This window comes from Anas acuta, chromosome 2, assembly GCF_963932015.1.
Source record: "Anas acuta chromosome 2, bAnaAcu1.1, whole genome shotgun sequence".
Lineage (NCBI taxonomy): Eukaryota > Metazoa > Chordata > Aves > Anseriformes > Anatidae > Anas > Anas acuta.
This window is the reverse complement of record NC_088980.1, coordinates 83,356,138-83,382,679: the sequence shown is the minus strand read 5'-3', so window position 1 is coordinate 83,382,679 and position 26,542 is coordinate 83,356,138. Positions and strand designations below refer to the sequence as shown.

At 38.2% G+C, this 26,542-nt stretch overlaps 1 protein-coding gene across 9 annotated transcripts in view; it reads right to left on the bottom strand.

Moving 5' to 3' along the window:
- The window catches only part of CTNND2 (catenin delta 2), a 645,736-nt gene that overhangs the window by 16,658 nt on the left and 602,536 nt on the right, over window positions 1–26,542 (bottom strand). For 7 of the 9 annotated variants that reach the window (XR_011092756.1, XM_068670993.1, XM_068670989.1 and 4 more), the window contains 3 exons: window positions 23,923–24,133; window positions 20,610–20,694; window positions 14,487–14,612 (listed from right to left, as the gene is read on the bottom strand). Coding sequence is in view for 8 of the 9 variants with exons in the window: in XM_068670993.1 (XP_068527094.1) it covers window positions 14,487–14,612; window positions 20,610–20,694; window positions 23,923–24,133 (422 nt within the window). In the remaining variant the exon portion in view is untranslated. The remainder of the gene's footprint in view (window positions 1–14,486; window positions 14,613–20,609; window positions 20,695–23,922; window positions 24,134–26,542) is intronic. The other 2 variants (XM_068670991.1, XM_068670992.1) reach the window with 1 other exon arrangement.

The window sequence follows — 26,542 nt, the reverse complement described above, 5'->3', positions numbered from 1 at the left end:
CTGAAACACCAGAACAATCAAAATGCAGAAAGTTCTGTAAAGTAACATATTTCGGAAAGATTCATATTATGAAAACACTGAACAATGTTTTAAGTTATTTGTTTAATAGTTCTGTCTTTTTCCTTGCCTCTAGTTTCACATTCTAAATGATCTGAAAATATTCCAAGTCATGAAACTGCCTGTTTTCACAAGGTTTTGCTTTAAATCATTTCTGTCTTATTAGGAAATGGAGGAAGTAGATGGTGAAGCTGCAGGATTATCAAAATTAATGTAACTATTTGGGTATCTGCAGTCTAGTAAAGTACATTAAGTGCCTATTTGTTCAAACTGAGTGAAAAAGAATCTATTCATTTTCCTCATTGCATTTTTCTCCAAGATGCACAGAAAGAAATTGTATGTCTTGTATTCAAGACTGTGGTAATAGTGATGCATTTTAAGAAAAGAAACAAAGTAATAAAAATGTTAGAAACTGCCAGTTTCGAAATAAAAAGGGAGTTGCACATTTTGTTCTTGTATACAACGTCATACCCCAAAATTATGAACTTTGCATTTTAAAATGGAAACTAAAAATGGTTTGAAAGTATTGTGAGAACATAAATTGACTTTAGTTAGTGCCCTTAGAAACCACAATATTCCAGATGTCTTAAAGTATTTACAGATTTTAACCGCCTTTATCACTGTTCAATGTTAAATCTAACTCTGTAAAACAAATTGAGTTTGCCCAGTCTAACCCTCAAGATATAGTCTAAAAATGCCTGCTTTCTGTTGTGCTCAGTGGAAATTGAGGCAAGCACCTGGCATGGCACTAAACAAAAAGTTGCAGTGAAATACTGTGCTGGATAAAAAACAAAAACATTATATAATATTGCCAACAACAACAACAAAAAGCTGGAATTTCACTCTTGCTTACAGAAAAACAACTCTGCTTTGGGGCAGAAAAGGATATTTCCACCATAGGCTGCTCCTGACACCCAGCTGTGATGCCCACCCACTCCCACCTCTGCCTTGGCACAAGCCATCTCTCCAGCTTTGTGCCCTCCACAGGCACCAGGCTCTCTGAGCTGCAGTAGGGGATGGCTTCAATGCTTCCTTTCCACTAAACTTCTATGAAATGGAACTCAGCAAGAGTGTAACAGGCTTCTCTTTTGAAAACAGCAGGAAGAAAGAAGGCACTTACATTTGGTGCTGAGGGAAATGTTGTAAGTATATTAGGAGAGACAGACTCGACACCTAGCTACAGATTCTGAACGTCTGTACTCCTTACATAATGCATTTGTGTAAACACGGGTATATCTCAGTCATGAGTTTAACAGAAAAAAATGGAGGAGAGAGATATGGGCCTTGGCTTTTCTAGTGGGATCATTATTTTCCCTAAAATAGGTAGTGAGCATATGTCCACGGGGGTCAGTCATGTTAATGAACTGCATCTTGTATTTCATGACAGTCATGTAAGAAACTATGAGGAAGAAAACTGGTTAATCAATATAAGATAGTAAGAATTCTTGAAAAAGAAACAGCCAATCTTTAATACTGCTTAAGCCAAAAAATTCTATTTCTAATCTTTCATTTCCAACAAGCCACTTTTACACGAGCATTGTCCTCCAATGTGGAGGGAGGACAAGAGCGCTAACAAAAACATCTGTAACCCCCTAACTACTTAATGCTGAATCAAATTGGAAATTATTAGAAACCTCTCAGTACTTATGTGTATGTTTTTAAAAAGAACTGATAATTTATAGTTATAACTAGCACCTTACCTCTAATCATCTTACCCAAGCATCAAGACTGTAAGTAAAATACTTTTGTGTTATTTTTACATCTCCCATTAGCAGTTACTTCCATGGTATTTTTTTCTACTATAAAAATGAAGCCGCAAACATAAGAAGCCTGTGCCTTTATCCTGGTGAGGAAAAATGGTTCCCTTCTTTCTCATTCTCCGGGGTCTGAAGTTCTTTTAAGAAAGGTGACCTCTATAATTCACTGTGTTACATTTTGCTAACCGTTTATTTCTTTTAAGCAGACTCCTTTGCTGAAAATACCAAGAGAACCAGACTCTAGATCTGATAAAAGAAGAAGGAAAAGGCTATTTATTCCCATCTACCTGCAAGAGAAGGAGATACCTGCCATGCTGAGGCAGTGAAATTCTGAAATGCTTTCCAGCTCCATGGATCTGGATGCACGCATGGCCACGCACACTGTCCTTTTGCACTTTTGTTTCCCACAAATAACTCCCTGACATGTGGGTCACAGCAGAGGCATAGCATTCCCTGATGCATCCTTTGATCGAGACGATCAAGGGACTGAGCCTGTGGAGCGTGCTGGAGACTTTGTACCTGTTCCAGTACCTCAGCAAAGCCTGAGCTGCTTCAGTGAGTCTCTGGGATTGTTTGCAAAGGGAACTATCAAGAAATTCAGGAAAAACTCTTTACAGAAAGGTAAGCCCCTGGTGAAAGGAGGTGTACAAAGCCCTTGTTACCATCTTCCATCTTTTCCAGATAAGTCTTTTTTCAAGTTATCCATTAAAAGATGAATGCTTAGTAACACTATGAATTATGAATTATTAAAGCCAGAGTGCAAGTTTGGATTTTCTAGATCCTGTCCATATTAGAAACTGGAATTGTACAAGCTGTGACAACTACAGTTAGAAAATGAATGTAGGAGGCATGACTGTGCTCCATGAATTGACATAAACTTCTACAAACTTACAGTGTGAACTTAGCATGTGAATAGCTTAAATAGCTTGTTTTTATTTTAAATCAGAAAAAAAGTGACCCAAACCTTCCCCTAAGTCTAAATTTCCTCCCATTCCCTACTCCCCCCTCTCTCTGTATTGTTCACATTAATATCTAGACCCACTATTCTGATGGGAAGTGGATGAAATCCCTGTAATGTGCATGGTCCTACAGACTGCAGAGAAACTGTGTGTGGCACCAGTTCTGTTCCGTGCAGTATTAACAGATACTTTGTCAGCATTGCTTCCTCACCAAGAGCATTGCAAGGTACCTCACCCATTAGGGAATGAAATCCAGCTGCAGCTGGGATGCTGGCAATGGCATTCTTCTCTGTGGCAGACTTTTTGCCCCTCTTCTCCCTGCAAATCTTAACTTTTCTCTTTGCTGAGGGTAATGCCTGTTGTAAAGTCTTCAAATAAAATGTGCTATATATCTTTCAAGCTTGCAAGCATTACCAGCTCAACAAGTTGGGCCAAGAATGAACTCTAACATGAATAGTGCTGCGACTTGGCATTGCTTTTGATGAAACAAGCTATATTACTGTCACTGTATGAACAACTTCATGGTGTTTCTCAAAAGCATTATGGCCAGCTCACAGATGCCACAGTATTCCAAAACTTTAATAATTTTAAGTGATCTGTCTTAAGCTCTCCTCTGTTCGAAGAAAAAAGTTCCTTTCCTTGGAAAGGTAAACAGTTTGTAACAAATTCATTAAAACTATCCCCATCAACAATTCCAAAAGCTATTAGTGTTAAATATTGAAACTAATTTTTAAGAGCCTAAAGGGAGTATTTTCAATTTAATGCCGAGATAAATACCACCTGACGTGATGGCTGCTTTCATTAGTTTGTTTCAGCTCTAGTGCCTGTAATGAAATTTAATTAAATTGATTTGGGTACTTAAAGGTACAGTATATAAGTGTCCTGCAGAGACAAAAGCTAACTCAACAGCCAAGTGTGTGAGACTGCATTTCAGAAGCCAATTTACCAGCCACAAACATGATCTAGGAGAGGAAGAGGGAGACAAAAGGACCTGACAGATTGAAAAGAAATTCAATGTAGTTCTGTTACAGAATGGATGGCATTTGTTAACTGGCAGCAATTAATTAATAGGTAGCAACTGCACACTACAGGAAGGCACAGAACAACCAGAGCACAGAAATATCATCCTGTGCTCCTATCATCTCTTCCAAAATATCTTCTGTTGGGCTTTTCTCTATATTTTGGCTATAATGAATATATGCATTTTCCCTCAATTGCACTCCGTTAAGTCAGATGTTAAAGGGTATGTGTTAAAGCTCAATCTGCGATGATGTGTTTCTGATCACATGCTCCTTGGAAAGCTGTAGGGATTATAATGTAGGAATTGGGGCGGAGGTTGGATCACTGCAGAAAACAAGTGTGATATTGTAGTCTCACTGAACACCTCTTACTGGGCTTAAGGAGTCAACAGGTCCTTGGTCTCCCTGCTCAACTCAGAGTCATTTTGAAAATAATTTTCTTCAGGCCCATATGAAATAATTATTTAGTCAGGGTGACTAAGATTACTGTGCCAAATACCTATTATTACCTAGGTATTTTATCTTATGAAAAGATAATTTGGGTTTTCTTCATTATTCTTTTTCATGTTTAAAATGCAAGAGAAAAGAGAGTAGTTTTCTATTCTGTTTGAAATTTCCATATTGTGCTCAAACTTTTTGTGTGAACACAATTTCCAAATGTGTTCAAATTTCCATAGCTCTGTGGTAGCAGAGTCCTTGACTTCAGGTGGTGACCTCCTGAGGTGGGTGATACCATACACGCTATTTCTCTCATTTGTAGTACAGTAACACCAAGAGGACTGAATGAAATTAAACCCTGATTGGAAGTGACACCACGGTGGCACAACAGGGAAAGAGCTCCTGCCTGAAGAATTCACAGACCCAGGAGGTGAGAGGGGGTAAGACAAAACGGTGTGGCTAAGGGACAAAAAATGGTGTGGCTGGGGACAGATACGGCCAGCCTGGATGACCTCGTGGCATCTGCTCAGAAAGAAATCCCACATCAGCTCAGATGCAAACTGCCATGCAGAAAAAATAAAAGAAACCCTACCCTCCGGTGGATTATGCTCATCAGCTGGTATGATGACACTGACTTGAAAGTAACCAGTGGCATAGAAAAACTACTATTGCTGCAAACAGAGAAATACCCTTCCATTCTGAAGAGCATTTTCTGCCCTGAGTGACTCCTAACCACTGAGGTCCTAACATCCTTGGCAGGTCCTCAAAAGCAGAAAAATCTCACTAGGGAAAAGAAACAACAATGATGTAACAACTCTGACAATGAAACAGCCAAACCCCGAGAAACTACAGAAGATGTGTCCTTCCCCCCTTTCAGTTTGCCAGTTCCCCACCATGCTACTTCTTGCCTCAGGCCTGATCCTGCTCATGTTTGATTTAACAGACCAATGACTTAGAGCATACAGGACCAGACCTGTTTTGTCCTCCTTCCTACCTGTAAGCCAGCATTTTACTGGTTCCAGTATATTAATTGTAATAATAATTGCTTGTAGTAATATTGCTGTAGAAATGTAAAATTTTAATAGGCAACCACTTGCAGGAAACAGTAACTAGACCCACCACAAGTGGACAATAGTGCAATATAAGGCAAGGTGTCTGTAAGAAAGTACATAACATTGGATGAACTTGCTTGTAAACTCATCCAGAAATTGCTGCAGGAGCTGCTGGTGTTGCCTTTTTCACGAGCTCAGGCCCTACTGTCAGGTTACATGAAACTTTCTGACTGGTGTGCTCCAGCATGACACTGTCTACAGTAAAAGATAAATCTGATGTGAACTAAGTCAAGGCGCATCAGACTTACACGGGTTTGGGCAATTCTACACCGGAATGTGTTGTCACGACACTAAGACGTAACAGAAATCAGAACTGTATCAAATTATCTATGTACCTCGACATATGAAAGTTATGTTCGTCACTTGACTGCAGTGAGAAATGGGAAATGATAACAAGGCTGGGGTGAAACACACTTGTATCTAACTAAGCTCCTGAACGGGATTTTTGACATAAGGTTAAATGTTTAGCAACCATCAAATTTATCTTTAGGCTTTACAACCTGGGATCACATAGTTTTGCTCAATAGAGGGGGCAGAAAGAAGAACAAATACATTCCCCAGGGCTCCTCAGGAGGCTGCTCCATCAGTATTGCTACTGAGACAGCGAGTCTGGCTTCTCTCTCCCCACTGGCACCGCTCCAGCAGACCCAAACCACCACCGCGAACACACATGAATTTTCAGCTCCCTAGCAGGACTGCACTGTGTATGCCAGTGAAGTGGCTGGCAAGGAAATGTCAGTGGCTGAAGGACACGAGAGATGGCTGTTCTCTACAAAGGCCCCTGCCTTTGGACTCGAAGTGTGTTTACTTTGAAAGAGGGATTTCAACAGAATTAAAAACCTCCATGATGCTGAAAACACCCCCGAAACAAACCAACCAACCAACCAACTAATTCTAGATAGACCATATATGTTAAAAAATAAAGGTGTTCAATTTTGGGGTTTAAATTTACAATGCCAATTCCTACTACCAGTACACAATTATTGAGATTGTCCTTTCTAGATTTACTTGTGTTTTTTTTTTTTTTCTTCAGGGAAAACTCAAAAACAGTAGGGAATTCCTGGCCACTGATCTGCTTCATAATGTATTCTGAATTAATCTATTTCTTTGATTATTTATTTATTTATTTATTAATGCCATCAGCTAAGTTACAAACACTTATAAAGAGGAATTTGACATTTATACTCCAAGGATTTCATCTTTTACTTCCAAAATGGGAACTCAAGACATGTTAAGATGATATAAGATAACAACATAAGATATGTTGTTGAACAGAGGGGTAGGGATTGTGCCTGGAAGATCCTGGCATTGTCCCAGTTTACACACTAGTTGCGTGCTTCTGAGTTAAATCCTTCAAACTAATTCTGCATTAAGCCTGCAGGTGGAAATCTGGAGTAATTTCACTAACTTCAATAGACATAGGACTGCTGACTCTAGTTCTCCTGTTTCCCCTCCTCTCCCAAATAGTTAGGAGCCATGCCCTCAAAATCCACAAATACATGAAATAAAGACATGGATTATCCAAGCTCACATTAATTTGAGGGTTTTAGTATTTGTGTTAATAAAGCTGTATTAATAACACAGCTTATGAAAGCCAGAAAGTTACTTAAAACAGCGATATTACACAGGTTTGGTGGAGCTAACAATATTATAATTATTTGGATAAAGTTGCTCACAGTACAACCACTTCTACCATGTAGTCGTAATAAGTGGAAGTGGTCAAAGGACAACAGAGTTTGCTTTCCATGCCTTCTGATGATGGTGCTATGCTGACTCGCTGACGACATGTTATGCTGGGAGGAGGACACCTGAGCATGAGCTTGGGATGAAGGCCTCCCAACCCTCCCTTGTCCCAGTGTAACTGAGAGGAGAGGGCAGGGATCCCGCTGAGGGCATTGCAGGAGCAGTGCAATCCCTTGAGTGAACGCGAAGAGCAAGGGTGGCTGAGCTGGGAGGTGAAGGAGCAAGCCAGCTGGGTGGCAGAGCTGCCAGCAGATCGGCCACTCCTCCTGGTGGCTTTCAGCCCTCGATGCCTACCCACTGAGGGACTCCCTGGCCAGGTCTATGTGGCTGTGCTTAGGACGCACACCACAGCAGTCCCCTCTTACCATATGCAGTGGGTTCGACCTCAGGATTTCTTTCCTTTTTACTCCAAATTTAAACGTACAAATGTATTTTACTTATACATGACAACATCTGCATTGCAGACACAGAGAAACTTCAATTTCTTATGAAGTTGTAAGAGGAATATCCATTCAGGGCAGCATGAGGCTAAAAAAGCTCCCAGCCAGACAATCATTTACCACAACAGAACTGCCTGGTGCTGAATGAGGATTATTAAGTTTTCTGTAGGGTCTTTAAAGTGCCATTTTCACAATCAGCAGTTAGACTCCTTTGCTACACAAGACACAAACCCCCCAGCTGCCACCTCAGCGGCCCTGCGAGCAGAGCCATTTTTCCCCGATTGTCAGCCTTCCACACCAAACTCATCTACAACATTTTCTCTCCCTGATTTTCACTTGTCATCGGAAAGCCTGAGGTACTTTGGAGAGCACCACCCATTTTTTCTTTTAAAGTACCTCAGATAGCCTTGTCCAGTTTATTTTTTTTTTTCCCCAAATATTTTGTTGGTAGCATTATCATCTTCTAATCACATCTCCTACCGTAACGTTAGATCTCATCCCTTGATTTTAGCAGTGGAGAGCCAAATAATAAGGGAGAGATATGTTAATTGCTTGCCAAATCTAGCCAAGTGAAAAACAGCTAGGTAACTATCCCTGGTTGTTTTATACAGCACAGCTCTGGGGGGTTCAGGAAGTCACTGAGGCATTGCTTTACCTATCCATAATTAATTATTGATTTCCTGTTTTGTGAGTTGCAAAGATGACAAGACCTAATCTGATGAATAAAATAGCTGTAAGAAAAGGGAATTGTACGTGAGGCAAAGCATCAAGGACAAGATTTCAGATACAGCAGAGTTCATTATTCATTTCGCTCAGCTTATATGCAGCCAAATAATAAACCTTTCAAAACACTGCAATAAAATGAAATAAATTCATTTTTCAAAGTATCACTTTGCCTCTTATACAGAAATAAAATTATTCAAATATATTTCACAGGAAATGATGCACTATCTGGCCCTTCAGCTAGAACTTCTGCTCCTTTTCTATTTTGCCCTGCATCAGGCATGTAAGCTACAATTTAAATTATAAAAATCACAAAGATCTCATTTTGCTTCTATCTCAAATGCACAAAGAAAACTGTCCAAGAAAGTGTTTACAATAATTTTTGACTTGTTTTGTTATTTTAATCCCAGTAATGTTAAACTCTCTTAACATGCTTATGCCCTATAAATGCAATCTCTAGGTTTTGCCAGGGACAATCCAACCAAAAAAACGTCCATCACACCTTACTTATTTTGTATGTATCAAATCATAGATCAACCAAATACAACCTTCCTGTTATACCTGTGAACACAAACCATGATAAAATCGTCATCAGAACAAAATTTGCACAGCTGGTTCTTATGAAAATGGTAGGATTACCTACAATGATTGTGACCAAGACCCCTTAGGGTTTTGTGCCTCCTAAGGAGCAGCACTGGGGATCATTTTGTTCAAAAGTGTAGCTGTCTGAAAAACGGAATCGGTGCCCCTTCAGATAAAATCACTAGATAAACTCCCAATGTCCTTGGTTTCCATTCAAAAGATCTTGCAAAAATATGCTTAAATTAGAGAGTTAGAGATCTGAGTGACTGTTATTAAGCTGCCTCAGTTTTAAGGACATTCATCTTCAAACATGCAGTTAATGAACACACACAGACATTAAGAAAGAGACCTGCATATTCTTTTTTACTGAAATACCACTAAGAGTTTTCAGTTCAGTAAATAAGACCTTTAGTACTGTTACATCAAATCAGAATATACTATCGCACCAAAGCCTGTAGCTCTGTGGAGGAAACACAACTTTATAAGCACTTTGTAAAACTGCAAGTAATAAAAACCATTTAGAAACTGTCAGTGAGACTTTTCATTTCTCCTTCTTGTGGGAAGAAGAAGCTATAGCTCTTTTATCAAGATGAACTATATCATCTAGTAAATAAAGTAAAAGAGCTCAGAACAAAGCATAGGTACTAGAAAAGAGACACCTTTCAAAATACAAGGGTTCTTTCTCAGAGTCTGAACTGGCAGACATGTTTTCGTCATTTTGGTATTCTGTTAGCCGTTTTAGGAAGATATGAGGAAACAAACAGGAAGGACTTCCAGCTATTTTTTCACCACTCATTATTAGGTCAGAAAATAAGAGAATTGAGAATAGGATATCAACCTACCAGCTTAATATTTCATCAAACTCTGAGCTTAATATTTCATCAAACTCTGATTGAATTTACATGTTCTAGCCACATTAAACAAACACTTTTAATCTCTTACAGAACCCATAAGAACTAGGATTTTGATAGCATAAGTACAGCATCACACAGGAGCACCAGCAAAAGATGACCAGTGCTATGTGTCATATCATCACAGATTGACTGTTTACCTATGAAAAGAAAATACGCTTTGAGAACCGTAATAATGAATGCAATTTAATTTCCATCCCCTCTCCTGTGCTTGCATATTCCATTATCAGGAAAAGCTGTGCTGATTTGATTCCTTTGCAAAACTATAAGCAGCCCTCTGATGTATTGGTTCAAGTTTTCTGGGAAAAACTGAATTTATTGCCCATAATTGCATGCATGTGCTTTTATCTCTGTCTGAACCTAGATATGCAAAAATTGACTAAATTAAGTAAATTAAGGATGATATTTAACTGTGAAAGGTAGAAGTGTTCCTTGAGTGAGTTTTTGGGATAAAGATTGACATGAATAAAAATGGTTTACTCTAGCATATATCATTGCAAGACAATGTTTTTATCTACATAAAGGACTTTCCAGTATTGAACATCTGAACTGAGCTTAGTTTTGTTTGCCACTAACTGGTATTATTTAAATATATATTTAAAATTTTAATACATTATTTAAGTGGAGCAGGAATGTTCCCAGTCCAAAGGGATATGCATATAATTTTCTTGTTTTGTATTCAAGTATTAAAACCTAGTCTTATTCTGAGAAACTGTGCTTTTGAGGGGAAAAATTCTGTAGCTGTGACCTTCCACTTCTGCATACCTCTTCAGACTCCCTTACCTGAGGATATTTAAGAAACTTCAGTTATATAATTCCCTTCAGAAAGAAGGCTCTAAGTCAAACATACTCACTCCTGGGTTGCATTTTAAACGTTCTTTACTTCAGCAAAGTTCAAAAGGTGGAGTACCTTAGAGAGACAGACTTTACACAACCATAAGTTTAAATTTCTGTCTTTAAAATCTATACTTAGTCATCTAAAAATGGAATTGGGTTTTCAAGTGAAAAATGCCTAGTGGTTCCCACAAAAGTCAGCTAGAGCTTACCAAGAGATACACTATCAGTGCTGAGAATGCTTTGGCATCACATACATGTATGGTTCAATCTAGTGAACGGTTTGGAAAAACTTTGATTCTTTCCTTATTTGTTTAGCACCTCTTGAGATCAGCAGGTTTGGGATGAGAATGCTGTCAGCTTCTACACACCTCTTACTGATAATTTAGTACAGCCACTTCTGAATCTGCTTTTTGAATTACTGCTTGTTACAATGCTAATGTTAAAGGAAAGCACTAACGTGCCTTTAAGGCCCTCCTGGGAAAAGCCACAGTCAAGCACAGCTGCAGGTATTTTCGAAGTTCACAACTCAAACCATCAAGGTTTATTCTTTTAGGAATTCCCAGTCTCTCTGTTCAAACATCATGCTTAAGGGCTTAAAGGCAGCATCTTCTAAGTCCATGCTGTGTTGTGAGTACATTTTACATACATGTACACACGTTCAAGTACACAGATATATGCACATACAGATATTCACCAGCACATATCAGATATGTAGTTGCACAGATATATGTGTATTTGCAAGGAGTGGGATGATTAACTTTGCTTTAACTGATCTTAGTAATCACATTTGATTTTTCTGAATACCATTTAGTAAAAGAGCCTCTACCAAAACAATGTAAGGACAGGCAAAGTTTGGCTTTAGCTACACAGGATGGTTTTCATGAAAATACTATCATCAGTATTGAATATTCAATTGAGTATAGACTATATCTCATTGCTAACATTTAAAATACAGTAGTAAATGTAAAATGCTTTACAAAGAAACAAACACTGAAATAAGTGAAACATGACTAAAGCAATGGTACATGATAATGCATTGGAAACAAACATTAGAGAGGAATATCACAGAGAATTTAACAAATACAAAATTATAAAAATAAATGAAGTCTATTATATAGTAAATATGATGGAATTCAGGAGCATAAGACATTTGAAAATATATACCTCTAAAGACTGAAATAGAAACACAAGTTTTGATACTCCATCATGTGTTGTCATCATCATATATGTAATACTGTTAGCATTTTGGATTCTGAAAGACTTTTTGCCCTCTTTGTACGTATGTAAAGGCTGGAAGTAGAATTCAGCACAGAACTAGGCTAGAGTACGTTTACCTTTTGTTATTCATCTAATGCTGAGCTTTGTCCTAGTCACAGTACTCTTTATCTATATACTAATAAATGGGGCATTTCATATATTGTCAAAGGTAACAGTAACTTTAGGCCATGCAAAATACAAAAAAACTTTGTAACAGTGTAATAGCAGTCCCTTCTCTTTTTTTTCTGGTATTGTTAAGAATTCCAAAGGGGTAAAAAGAACTCAGAAAAATATTACTTGATGTGTTGGCTAAGTCAGGAAAATCAGATATTATCAAAATCAAATATTATCTGCTTGACTGCATAAGTGAAATGACAATTCTTGGCATTAAAATAAAATCTGAATAATATTCAGTTTGACTTCACATCTTATAATACTTCAGCTACATACATGCCATCTTTTTTTCTAAACTGTTCTTAAAAATTTGCCAAATCATGATAAAACATCTACGTGAAAAGACTTACTATATTTCTGTTATGCTAGATGCTGAGAATCTCCTTCTTTTTCTCTCTCTCTCTCTTTCTTTTTCCCCAATACAAGAACAGTTTATATACCATTTTTACGAGAGAATACTTTTGCATATCCCGAAGTTTTTACTTGTATAGCTCAGCTCAATTTATCCGAACAATTTCCCCTTTAGACTGAACAATCTTGCTAAATTTTAGAAATTTTGTAAACTGCTATCGTAGAGACAAACGATATATTACTTAAGCAGGAAATCAGCAATGAAAAATACACAAATGCTAAAATTTACTTGACAGTTTTGAATGACTCTTAGAAAATCAATCCCTGGGAAGGCATATGCAATCAAAAGAGGAGTTAAGTCAAACGTTAAGTTTATAAGGTGTCGTGATGCAGCCTAGTTCTAATCATGGCGAAAAAAAATAGTATCAAGCTAAAAAGAAAAAGAAAATTCCAGACGAACATACCATTCCACTAAAGTGTCTTTTGTCTCTAAGAGAGACTGAAAAGATTAACAGGTAGTTCTTTGGCCTGCAGCTACTACTTCTTATTGTCTGAGAAAAATGAAATGCATCTTCACTTTAATGAAGAAATACTTCATATTTGCACATGTGTTGGGAAGGGCAAACCTACCTTACATGAACATTGGAAGCTAATATACAGCATGAAATGTAGAATTAATAATAATTCAAATCACAAACACAAAAATCAGTAATACCATTTTTCTCTGGTATTCAAACCAATGACAATTTCATAATTATTTAACTGAATTGTCATTTGATAAAAAGCCACATTTAAAATGTTCATTTAAAAGTAACATCTTTTTACGTAAGACAGACTGAAATAGGAAATATGTATTTAAAGACTGTAATTTCTTTTGCTATATTATTTATAGGGTCCGTATTTCCCAGAATTACTCAGATGATGCTTTTAAAATGCGTGAATAAGTTAATTCCACATGAATGTTTCACATTTCCTTTATTTAATATCAATTTAGGAATTTGCTTAATTCCTGATCAACATAATAAAGGGATGTCACACACCATGATGAAATGCTGGGCATTTTAAAAAATCGTATTCCTGTAACATAGAGATTAAAGGATTTACCCTAACCTTGATAGATATTTATGCCTGAGGTATTACAACGAGATCTCCTCTGATGTCTTCTCTCTTCCAGGTAAATTTAGTAGAGGAAAAATAAACCGAAAGAAATAGCATAACCACTGTGTCCTGTGTTACCAGCAAAAACATGCAAATTCCTATTTTCTCTAAATATTTTATTAGAAGTAATATATACATATATATACATAGGTTTCTACATAGATTTACTTAAATGTCACACATATGTATAACTATTTTGTTCTTGAAGTAATGCCACACAGTCATATTTCATGCAAGAAAATAATGGGAGAAAGAGAAAAGGCTATACTGGGTTAAGGAAATGGAATTTTAGTATCTAACTTACATAATGCCTCTACTAAAAATGCCCAGTTATGCTAATTCTCATTGCACTTTAGGCTGAAGGAACTCTTCCCTTTTCTTTATTAACAGAGAATTTGAAAATTAGTACTTTCAGAATTTCATTGGCTACTGGATACACTGATTTCCCAGTAGCTATGCTAGTTCACCTAGAATCCTCTTACTGAAATACCTAGCTATTGCTTTTCTCTTAAAGATGCCATTGTACCAGAAAAAAAAAATAGAAAAAGAAAAAGAAAAGTTTTTGATAAATTCAATCTGCTATTGCAACACAGTGGTTATCAATATCTGCCTTTCTGTTTGAAAGGTTCTGACAATCAAAAAATTAGTCACATAAATGATTGGATGACTGAAAGGAAACTGAATGGACTCCACTTGTTCCACTCTGGTATATGTTGTCCTGAAAGCAAAACTCTGCCTACCTTAGACACACTGCTGAAATGAATCAGATTGCTCCTTCAGTGAAGTGAGCAGCTTTCAGTTTAGAAACTACAGAGTTCGTTATATTAAAATGTATAATTTTAAAATGTATTCTCTAGTAGGTTTTTCTACTTTTGATTCGAACATCGTCTGTAGAACTCTTTTGGGTACAAATCTCAGTATGCATTAAACATAACAATTCAACACTGGTCAGCTGACAGCCGGAATACCTGGGTTGGGGAATAGATTCTGGTTTCTCGGCTCTGGGAGAGAGTATGCTGAGCGTGCCATGACCCAGAGTGGTGGGTTGGTGAAAATCCTCTGTCCTCAGCCACAGTGAAGCTTGGGGCCGCCCACTGCCATAAATCAATCAATCAGTCAATCATTTATTAAACAGGTACTTGCATTTCATAGTTAATATAAAAATGGGCTCTAGACAATGCCTTCTCTGTAAAGATAATCCAGTTTTATATTGCGTGTGCGGGGATTTACCTTAAGTTAATCCACCCTTCCTCTAAAAGGATGATACATTCATCTGGAAAAGGCCTTCTTGATTTTATAGAAATACATTAAGTCCCACTGAAAGATCAGTACAGGAAAATACATATGCACATGAACAATTTGAGAACATGAACAGTTAGTTCCTTCACGTCAAGCCACTCTTTTGAGGAACTTTGATGTTCTGGATTTGAAATTTAGACCTTAATGTCGGGTTTAAGTTCTGCACAGACCTTTTCACCAGACAAATTTTGCCTAAAGACAGCATCTTTTGTGGGGATGTCTGACTGGTGATAACCTTGCCAGAAGAAAATCTAAATGAAGTGTTCCAAGTCTACAAGATAGCATGATGCAATTAATACTTTTAAAGGGTGAATAGGTGTATTTTAATAAAGGACTTTAGTTTTTAAAACCCCTTGCCTAGAGTTTTGAAGTTTATTGCTGGCAATTTTCATGGAACATTTAGCAATAAAGGACCTTCTCACAGAGTCATCCGTTTATTATTCTGAAAGTCACATGAAAAGAGTGTCTTCTAGATCTGGACTGGCTTAACAGCTTTTAAGGCTTCAGGCAATTCTAAATATCTTTTCCAGCCAATGACAGACAAGGCCATCTTCAGAGTGATTACTCTGACTTCATTAAATGCCTATCACAATACTCTTCCTGCTGTAAATGGCATAGTACACACTGAAGGACAACCACCTTTAACAGCCTCCTAGTTTCAAGTAATTGGATGTATTTTTTTCATGTAGTAGCTGAATAGGACAAGCATTTCTATTATTCCATGCAGAACAGAAACCTATGATAATAAATGGAAAAGAAAAATCATTTCTACAAAGTCTTTGTGATCTCTGCTTAAATTTTGGAAGACAGAGTAAATGTAAATATAATGAAAGAATGTAAACAGATATTTTGTTCAAGCCTAAGTGGTTAGGCAAAGCAAACCAATTAATAGAAAACATATTCTTCCTGACAGTTCCTTCAGCTTTTTAATATTACACACATTTAATGCTAATTGAAGCTTGTTTTAGGCTAATAAATCTTCTTTCATGTTAAACTCATTTAGTTTCCCTTTTTGCACAACCCTTTTGCTCAAATTTCCTCATGCAATTTAACAAGCTATCTGTGTTTAAGAATAGTTGGTTATTTTCTTGAATATTGAGATAAATAGTCTACCGTCCGCAGCTAATGGAAATCTGCTTTCTATAGTCACATCTGGGTTTTCCGGGTGTCCCCACATCTTCAGCCAGCTAAGCACACTAAAGACTGGAGCAAGGTCTGGTGTTCCTCACTTGGAAATAGGTCCCTTTAAAGAATCACCCACTAGCTCCTTTTGCCTTGCTTGGGTGCCCAGCCATAATGGTTCAGGACCTCTCTCTGGAGACTAAGCTGTGCTTACTTCTCTCACTGACTGTACAGGCTGCCCAGATAATTCAAGAAGAGGAGTGTCCCATGCATCTCAAGCACAGGAACAAGCTGGACAGCTACCCCACCTGTCTTAAATTAAGTGCTGAGCCACTGATCCACTCTCTAGCTGTGGGCTGTGTGACTATTAAGAACTTTTGAAAACCAGATTTTAAATGTTAAGGGATGGACCCCTAAAAACAGACACAGATAAAATAAATGATCAATTAGGAAAATGTTAAGTCTTGCTTGTAGAGAACAAAGTTTGAAAATGACATGACATTAAAGTCACTCTTTGGAAGAAAATATTTCATCTACTGATGAAGAACTGCAATGATCACTTCTTTGTTACTTGTTAAGCTTTTGTGGTATTTAGAAATTAACCACACTGAATCATCTAAATACTGCTTACTTGGGATTGAACCATGCTTTCCTCTACATGGGAAGTTTTCAGATTAGATTTCTATTTCAGCTGCTGCTCAGCAAACTGAACTATTTCTTGAGAACTCCACCATGATGAAGCACCTGCAAGACATCTGGCACCTCCTTCACTTCAAGACTGAATTCATTGCTTCCTCTTGTTCTGTCTTTTCAGGACTGAAAACACTTACGCTTTTTACAACTTTTTCTTTTTGGACTGTCTTAGGTTAGTGCCAAATTAACTATACTAGAGAGTGATACTCTCTTTTTTTCCCAAAGCACAAGCCTATGCTGGATGGTGAACACTGCGTCCTCTCTCACAGATCTGAATGCTGACTATTTACCTTCTGTATCTTCTCCGTGCCAGCCCAGCCTAATAAGTCTATGCGTCCCATTAAAGCCAATTCATAGGTATTAACTGGAAATCTTAGTGCACTGGATAGAAGCTGTCAGCATGACACAGCTCTGCAAACACAGTGCTTAAGTTATGGTGACTTAGAGCTTTCCAAGTAGAAACTGAGACCGCAGCTCCAGCTGTGGGAAATCTACCCATCACTCCCCCGAGCCAGAAAAGCTACAGCTTCCACCTGAGCAAGCTTTTTAGTGAACAAAGAGCTATTTGAGAAGAGAAGACAACAGTTTAAAGAGAAGTGCAACTCCTCTTACATTAGCAATTAATAAATGGACACGATGTTCCTGATCCGGCAAACAGCTGAACACAAGCAACCCACACACCTTCAGTCCTTGTTTTACAAAATCTTGGGAAGCCCAGAACACAATGGGTGCTGCAGACTAGTTAAGCTGTCTCCCCAGGGAAGTTCAGTTAGCTGCAAAAGTTCCAGATCTTGCTTTGAGGCCTTAGGAAATGAATAGGGGCTTCTCATTGCTTTCACTGAGTGCAGGATCAGCCCACTGCAGAGGAGTTCCTGGGTGCCAGATCTCTGAGCTCTCAACGATAGAAGCTGTGTTACTGGCAGGGTTTGTCCGTCCACCTGCTCTGCCTTTCTGTTCAAACACAGCATAGGAGCTAGCCTGAAACTCTTTCCAGAAACACTTAAATCCCTTGCTTAACTTGGTTTACCAGTTTTAATATTCTATGCCTTCTGTCTCACTGATTTGTGGAAGAGTTTTGCATTTTTCAGGGTAAAAAATCTAGAGTATCTTCTCTAAAGATATTCTTTGTATTCTGAGCCAAATACACTAGCACCTTGAGACCGGGCATATTGTTTGATTTGGTCAATAAAGTTAATTGAGTCACTGCAGTTGCTGCAAGTTTTGCAGTTTTTGGCTTTGAATTGCCCAGAGAAACAGGCAATTTGGTCAGACACCGAGCAGCACAATAAAATCTGTGCACACAAGTATGCTTTTCAGCAATATAACTGAAGCTGGCACCCTGAAATCTGTCAATTTTGTCTATTTTGTATGCAACAGCCAAACCTGACAGCTTCCTTAGAGGCTGCTCAATTTAGATTTCACCATACAGGCATACAATGTCATCTTGGTAGAAGCTGCTTACCCACAATGGGGTGGGGCTTGGTGTTTTGATGTTTTTACTGATGCAGTCATACAGTTGGACTAAATCTATCAACTACTACTGTATTAGCAGTAAACATGTATCATCTTCTTTCCCCATTAATACAAAAGATAATGCTCTTATTCTCTCTACCTCTCCTAATTTTCTCTACTGTAAACATATAGCTCAAAAACATACCACAATTCAAACTACTTGGCTACACTGTTTCTCAAACAGTACGGTAAGTGCTGTTGCTTTTTCTTACATGTGATGTGATAGTTGTAATTTGCTTCTATCACAGTACTAAATTGTGCCTCTCTATGCCACCAATTCTTTGAAAGTAATTGTATAGATACTTCAACACATAGGAAGAAATTGCTGATGATTAGGCACTGGGAGTTTCCTGCACTTCAGAAAGGCTGTGCAAGATATGGCAAAGTGCTGATCATATACTGCCAGCTGTATGGTCACTCATTTTTACTAGCGTTAAGTATTTTAGTAGGACAAAATAAAGATTCTGTTGACCAGCTGTGCTTATATTGTATAACTAGCTGATTGTTACAATGTAAACTTTTGTAATTTTCCAGTTACAAAAACACTATTTTCCCAACAGTCATGACACACAGACATCCAGCAAAACAATCGGCCTACTATAGGCAAATTTAATAAATATTATGACTTTGTAAAGATTAGCACATCTTTCAACAAACAGAAGAATCTTAAATTAACTGTCTGAACACTTTGAATACAAGAAACTATTTATATAATGCTTGACAGCATATGTAAGGACTTATTAACATATAGGAATATTGCAGAGACTGAACTTCAAGATTTTGTTAAGTCTATAGAAAATAGCTAATCCAGTGATTTTTAAATTACTTCCTGAAAGTATATACAGTTGGACTTTATGCTAAGAATAGCCTGTAACCTACCTCAAAGGCTAGCCTACCCTATTTTCCACACCACAAGTTTATACTTATGGCCTCAGAAAATGTTCTTCTAAGCATGCAAGGTATTTATTACCCAAGCATGCCTGGCATATAAGTACATTACTTGGCAAATTTGCATTGGCAGCCAACAGAATGTCCTTCAGGTAGCAGTATACTCTAAGGCCATACAGCATATAGATTACCTCATGCATGGAGCAACCCCCGAAATTGCTTTTACATACACAGCATACACATAAAGCCAGAAGGCAAAAAATGAGCCAGACATCATACAAACCTCTAAGAGATTATGGTGTGGTAAAGTTCATCCTCTACAATGCAGCCACCCACATGCCCAGAAGTCAGGCTGTGCACACCTCAAGTGTGTGACTGCTTTACCTCAAGAAAAGCCTACTTTAGCTCATGTTTACTTCCACCTCTCAATGGGACAACTGAGTACCAGTCATTACTTGAAATGCCATCACATATGGTATCCCTGGGGCACCAAGGGTGACTGAAACTAATGGAAGTGAACAGTGGGAGTGACTCAGTAACTGTCTTCCGTGCTCCCCAGACTGACACAAGTCAGAGATGAGGCATGCAGACAAACAGCATTTCAAGCAGAAGATCAGCATCAGCCAGTTTGAGATTTGGTGCATAAATTTCACATAGCTAAGTGATTTCCTTGTGCAAAACATACATAGCGTGGACTACACCTCCGTGAACCTTCCCTCACTTAATCTGAGTCTTAACCAGGACCTGAACTTTTCTTCCAGATGAAGCCTTAGCTCTCTTTGCTGAGATTACAAGTATCAGTTAGATCAGGCGTGAAAATCCACATAGTCAGAAGACATTTGAGAACTAAGTCTGCAGGCTGATAGTTGCACTGTCAGTATAGTCACACTGTAACCATACTTTTGTCACTTACTAAGTAGACACTTTAAAAAAAAAAACAAAAAAACAAAAAACTACAAGAAATTGTTTCAAAGGATCATCACCAGCATTGCAATACATTTTTAAGAAGTTAGCGGGCTGGTGGGAATCATATGGTGCTCTCTAAAGGCTGTCTGAAAACTAAGTATATGGTGCTACTGTCTACCAGCTGATTGGAAGTGATGAAGCCACCAAGATTCAGTCAAGCTCCATAAGTACCTAAGCACCACTCCTTCAGATACTCTTGTTGGCAATCTCATGAGGAAATTTGGGAGCCGAAGGGCTGGAAATCTGGTAACCTCCTCAGGGCACTGTGGGGAGGTGTAACAAGGAAAGATACAGCAGGAGAGCTTGCACAGGTTTGTTCAGCATGCAGAGGACTTCGCTCTCCAGAGCTGCCGGATCCAGCATTTTCTGCATGAATTCTTTAGAAAATCAAATTCTCAGCCTCTTTTCACCACCACACATTTTTTTAAAGGCATTTCTATGTTAAAATTAAAAACGGGAAAAAAAAACACATCTCCAAGTCTCTGGAATTTTAAACTCTAGGTGAATTTCCAGTTCATATAAAAGTTTTGGTCTAAAGTCTCTCAGCCCCCAGATTCAGGTAACCACATGAAAGATGACAAGTCTGGAAAAAAAAAAAACCCAAGCCTTACCTTCTTGTAGAGACTTCTCAGGTCTCTGTACTGCCACATACTATTGAGGACCTGAGATGCTGCTTTCACCACTTTTGGCGAATGCCTGTTACATACATATATTAAAAAGAAAGAGAGAGAGAGAGAGAAAGGGTGAGAAAGAGACTGTTAAGTGCCAGACTCCATTTATCCAAATTTTCAAGTGCATTGCTATGGATTTAAACCCACAATTAAAGTTGTGTTATCAATGTACACTAAGATCTTATGTTGGCATCTTGGAGAGCAATGTGTTTTTAAGCAAGGGCAATACGCATTATTTCTACAGCACTAATTATTCAGTGAGGAGGAAAATGTGTGTTGATCAGCACACTGAGAACAAGGATTCATGCTGAGAGCATAATTAGAGGAATGGGAGAGGTAGCAACAGGAAAACTGTTGAGGAACCAACTGGCATTATGTACATCTAAGATGTCCTGGTTACAATTTTGGTATAGAGGAGAAGAATTTAGAGCCAGAGTTTTTTCTTCTATAAATGGCCAAACTTAAGTCATGACAGCGTGCCCAAAGCATTAAGCATCTCTCAGCAGCGGTCAGAAAAAACACTAGATGGGTGATGAGCACTGCGTTTGAAGCTGCAGAGCAGTCAAGATGCAGAAATGCAACTGTTTATAAAAAGTTATGGCAAATTTCATCAGGATTCCTAGTTAGGACTTGTATCTTGCACACACCATGCTATTCATGAGGGAAATCTAATGTATGTCATGTTAAAAACCATGCATAACTTCATGCAAACTTTCTCTTCAAAAAGGTTTTGAAAGAGGCTCTAAGCTACTGTTTGAATCAGTTAGAGTCATTAGAGTCATATACTGCTCTTGGGATGTGTAATTTAAAAAAAAAAAAAGGAAACAACAGCAACATTTGAGTGTACTCAGCTTAGTGAAGAAGGGTTGCAAAGAAGGGGACCAGGAGGATAACACAGCCCATGCAGGGAGCATACACAGTGTACTTAAGCTCTCTTGCTGTACCAGTACGACATATAAGGCAGCTAGAAAACCTTGCAAAGGCCAAATTCTGAAGTGAAGATTGATAGGGTTTGGGGCTGACATTGAGGAGATTCATATTTTCCTCAGAAAAGGTAAAAGGACTGCAAAACCAAAGAGAAAACCTGAAAACCTGCAGCATTTGTTACTGGTTTGGGCAGCAAGCCTTCTTAAGGGTGAGGCTCTGGTGCACTGTGACCCTTGAGAAGGGACAATGGGAGGCTGACAGTAAAGCTGGTAACACAATGCTTATTTGGTGGATTTCCCCCCCGCCCCATTTCCCACCCAGAGTACAGCAATAGATGGGTAATTAGTGAATAAATAGGAATTTGATAAACACTTTCAAGCATAATTGTTTTTATTATACTCCCAGCTGTACTGGCTAGTGGGGTGCTGGTAGCATGGAGTAGCCAGGAAAATAAATGTGCCAACCATACTGCAAGTACTGAGGAGAAACAGGAGCTAGGTGAAGACCTGAATTTGGCCAATATGACCTTATGAACACCGGTCTGCCCATGCTGTCTCATGCTGGGAGCATACTAAAGCCCTGGGTATATTCCAAAGGCTAGTGGGGCCAGTCCAGCACTTCTGGTACTTGTACATTTGTGTCCTACAATGCCACCAGGATGCATGGCCAGACCAGTATCCTGCACTTGCAGGTACAGGTGCTTCATCCTAGACAAGAAAAATCCATGCTGAAGTGTTTTACTATATTAAACTGAGGATACCAGAATTTGCTACCAGTCCAACAACTAGCAATTCTGTTTTTTAAACAATGAGTTACCTGTAAGAAAGCAAACTAAAGCAATGGTGCAAAATACCAAACATTTCTGAAAGCTGAAAAAATGAAACTTTCACTTAAGATGAGCATGATTATAGCTGTGAGTTGACAGGCTTTCTTGTTCTGTAACTGTGTAACATGTAACAGTAATAATGCAACTCAAAGTACTTTAAATGAGGGATAAATATCACAATTTTGGAGGGCATTTTAGAATTATTCAAAACTACCTGGGCTTTCAGTCAACACAGACATGTATTTCAAAGGTATGAGTGATACTTAACAGAGAACTATACCATTAGATCCTCCTAAAACTGCCCATGATACTTTGAAAATCCCAGACTCAACAGGTATTAATAATCTATACCAGATAATGAACAAGTAGACAAATGTATTATTTTGAGGAGAGACACATTCAACTTAAGAGAAATGGGTATGAACCTGCTTGCAATCTATACACTTGATCTGTCAAAAATAAATCAAAAATCTAAATAGATATAGTAATAATAAATAATGCAAATGTAAACAGATTAGCAGAGCATGGGGAGCTCCCACAACTTCAATCAAATACTTTGTTACGCTACTGCTTTTTACCCTTTACAATTAGCATGTGAGAATGTTTCAGTAATGAATTTGGTATGAAAAGAAAGAGTGACAATAGAGGAAAAGAAATGTGATTATACTGGCAATGCTCTGATCACATAGGCGAGCATAAGTTCTCATACCAAATGTAGGGTGCATAAATCTTTCCTTCAGGTTGTGGCCTGGCTTTGTGGGGCTCTTTTAGAGCTCTGATGCTGCAGTAGGCTGTGTGATGACAGCTTCGAGCAGGTGGACTGGACTGATGGGAGGTTTTGTACACTACAGTGAAGGCTTTTTGTTTTCAAACTGCCATAGTCCCATTGCACTATACTTCTGCAGGTTGACAAATATGAGAACCAGGCTATCTGTTTTAGGCAAAAGAAGGATAAAGAGTGAAATCTTCATGAAGAGTGCGTACATAGGAAAACAGACAAGATGAAACCATAGCTGCTCTGACAATGTCACAGTCGTGTAAGACTTTGCATGTTTTGGTGCCTTGCCAAGTAGCCTGCAGTTATCCTAATGCTCTCTCAGAAGCAAGGTGTTGACAAAATCCAGTAAGAGAACTATGGTGATGTCCCTTCCTTTCACAGGATCCCTCTACCTGCATGTCATCCCTTCTGCAGAGCACAGTTTGACAGCTCTGGTCCCTAATATTTAGCAGGATCTTCTGGGAGTGCTTTGAGGTAGCAGTTACTGGAGATAATTAGTCCTCCTTACACTGCACATACCTGCTGATGGTACATCAAAAATAAACCACAGCAGAGACTTTTGCTGTTGTCGTTGTTTTTTGTCACCCTTCACACTGGGTACATGATTTTTGATGAAACTAAAGTATTCAACTCACGATTGCACAGAGGAGGCAAACACATTAAGGACTAGTTAGAACTACTGGAGATGTTAGAAAAGGTGCAAGACGATTTGCAAAACATACTTGTCTCCTTTACTCTTAGATATGCCAACCAGTTTCTCAATGCCGCCTGCGTCTCGTAAGGCCTTGGCATTCTCCATGTTTTTAGTGATGACTTCATGCAGAGTGCAGCAAATGGCAGTAACGGTGTCATCAGACATGGCCTTGCTTGCTGAGCTGTTGCTGTTGTTAGCGCCTGGCAGTCGGTGGACCAGATCCCTCATGGCATACTTGCCTTTGTTGAAAGAAAACGAAGGGAGAATTCAGTAGATACAGTAAAAAAGTGTGACGGTACAGGGAAAACATGCAAGACTGTATTAGCACCATTTTCATCATTGCATGTAATCTAATTGGCTACTGATACTGTTTTGGAGCAAGCCACATTTTTACAATTGCATGTTCAAGCATTTCACACCTTATGGCCTCTGTTAATATTTCCATATTGCATGAGTTGGAGACTTCAGATATGAGCTACATCATGTCCTTATGAGAATGAAACAACGATAATAAAGGCTAAGTATATGTATAAAGACAACCTGAACACCGTAACTTACAGAGCTTGTCAAGTCCTCATCTCCCACCACAGCACTCATCACACAACTAATTATACATAAAATGTGCATCAGTTCTTAAAAATGCTACAGTGAATGCAAAGCCAATGAAATTGTTGTTTGAGAAGAAGTCTTCTCTGAAGGGCCAGTTTCACTGTATAAGGTTAATTCTATACTATGTGCAGCAATTTAGCTATGTTTATTGGTGTTTCTATGACTTTACCAGTTATACAATGCCACACTGCACCAACCACAGTGCAGAGATGACACTGGTTTTCCACATGTCCTTAGTTGCATGCATGGTACTGATCACAAAGGGTGCCTTCCTGACGTATATTCCTGTCTGATATTTAGTAAGGAGCTATGTTTTGTGACAACAGCTTCCAGAACTTAAAATCTTCCACAATGAAAGGAGCAATGCATTTTTAAGATGGTCATGCTAAACTGAAGACACAGAAAAGAAATACTGCTGATTACTCCAACTTCTTCATGTTTAAATGAACAAAGATTATTTTCTTAAAATTGCACCTGAAAGTCATATAGTGCTTGTGAAAATGACAGATGAGAAGCTTCTGAGGATTTATTTAAATGGATAAATGAAGGTAGGGCAGGGTTGGCGCTGGCAGCAGATCGTTACAGCACAGCTTTATGAGGTGCCTCATGCAGTACCAGGATGTTACTGTTGTGGGAAAATGGCAACTCAGTCTTTCATCATGTTGAAGACAAGAACAGAGAGGGTGAGAGCCTGATGAAGTTGCATCTGAGGTCAGTGAAACATCTCTGAGTCACCTTCAGTGCAGCTGTGCTAGGAATTTGCATATAGCAATCATCATAAGAGTACATCATTCAGGATGGAAAAGACAGGAAAATTGGGAAAAATAAATGTAATTAGTAATCTAATCTACATCATGTTTTATGAACGACATAATCAGGTATGTTTATTGTATATAATATGATAATTTAATCAGATTTTTGGATAACTTTAAAAAGTTCTGATAAATTAGTATATATGAGTACTTATTAAAAATCTTAATTCTGAAGTCATGAATTCCATTGTGTGTCCATATTTGAAAACAGAGGTAAGAGGTAAATCACATCTTTTACCTGTCAAATACTATAATATTTTTATTTTCTCACAATTTTGCCTGCTGTAGAAGAAATATAGCTAGTCATTTCAAATGATATTCATAGTAGAGATGAAAACCAAAATCCTTGTACTGTAATGTTAAACTTAGAGGCTATCAAGTTGATTTCTGTGGTAATGTGAAATCTTAGAAACTACTCACTTTATATCATGCAAAAGCATTATTAAATCATAACATCACCAACAAAATGTGTGCAGTGGGATTTGAATCTTACCAGTGGGTGTGCTGCAATTCAGATACAAATCTTGTTCTCAGATATTTTTATTTCTTTGCATTTAGTACTTAATCAGTCATTTGCACTATTAGCTTTTCAGGAATACTATGTTAGTATCAGATGCAATACAGGTGTTAACACCAATTTCTCTTTCAGGAATAGTTTGTTTGAGCAAACTGCAATTCTTTTTTTGCCCTACAAATATAAGAAATACTGTTCAAGAACAGCCTGTAATGCTATTTACATCTGCATCTGTTTGTTGTATGTAGCATGAATACATTAATAGTTGTTTATTGCTCTTGGTGATTACTTCAGTCTGCAACATATATTAAATCAAGCTTGCATATAAAAATAAACAAACAAAACCAAATAAACATTCAAAAACCCCACAACTCAACAACAAACCAAAACTATGATTTACTGTAGCTGTTACTCTTTTAAATGCAGTGTCTACCCCCGGCCAGTACATCAGTGAGACTCCCTGCTTTACACAGTTATACCTTCCCAGAAGAGACCCATCTTCCTTTCTCCTGTAAAGTGCAGGAGTATTGCAGCCTGAGTCCCCTGGCAGAACTCCATGGTAATCCCATTAGCAGCCAACAACTGTGTCCTTTAGCACTGGGTATAAGAAAAGCTGGATGGTTGCCGCAAGAAGATTTCTCCATGGAACTGGCCTTGTATCCCAGACAGCAACATTCATACCTGTACACATGCCTAGACACACAAGTTTCTCC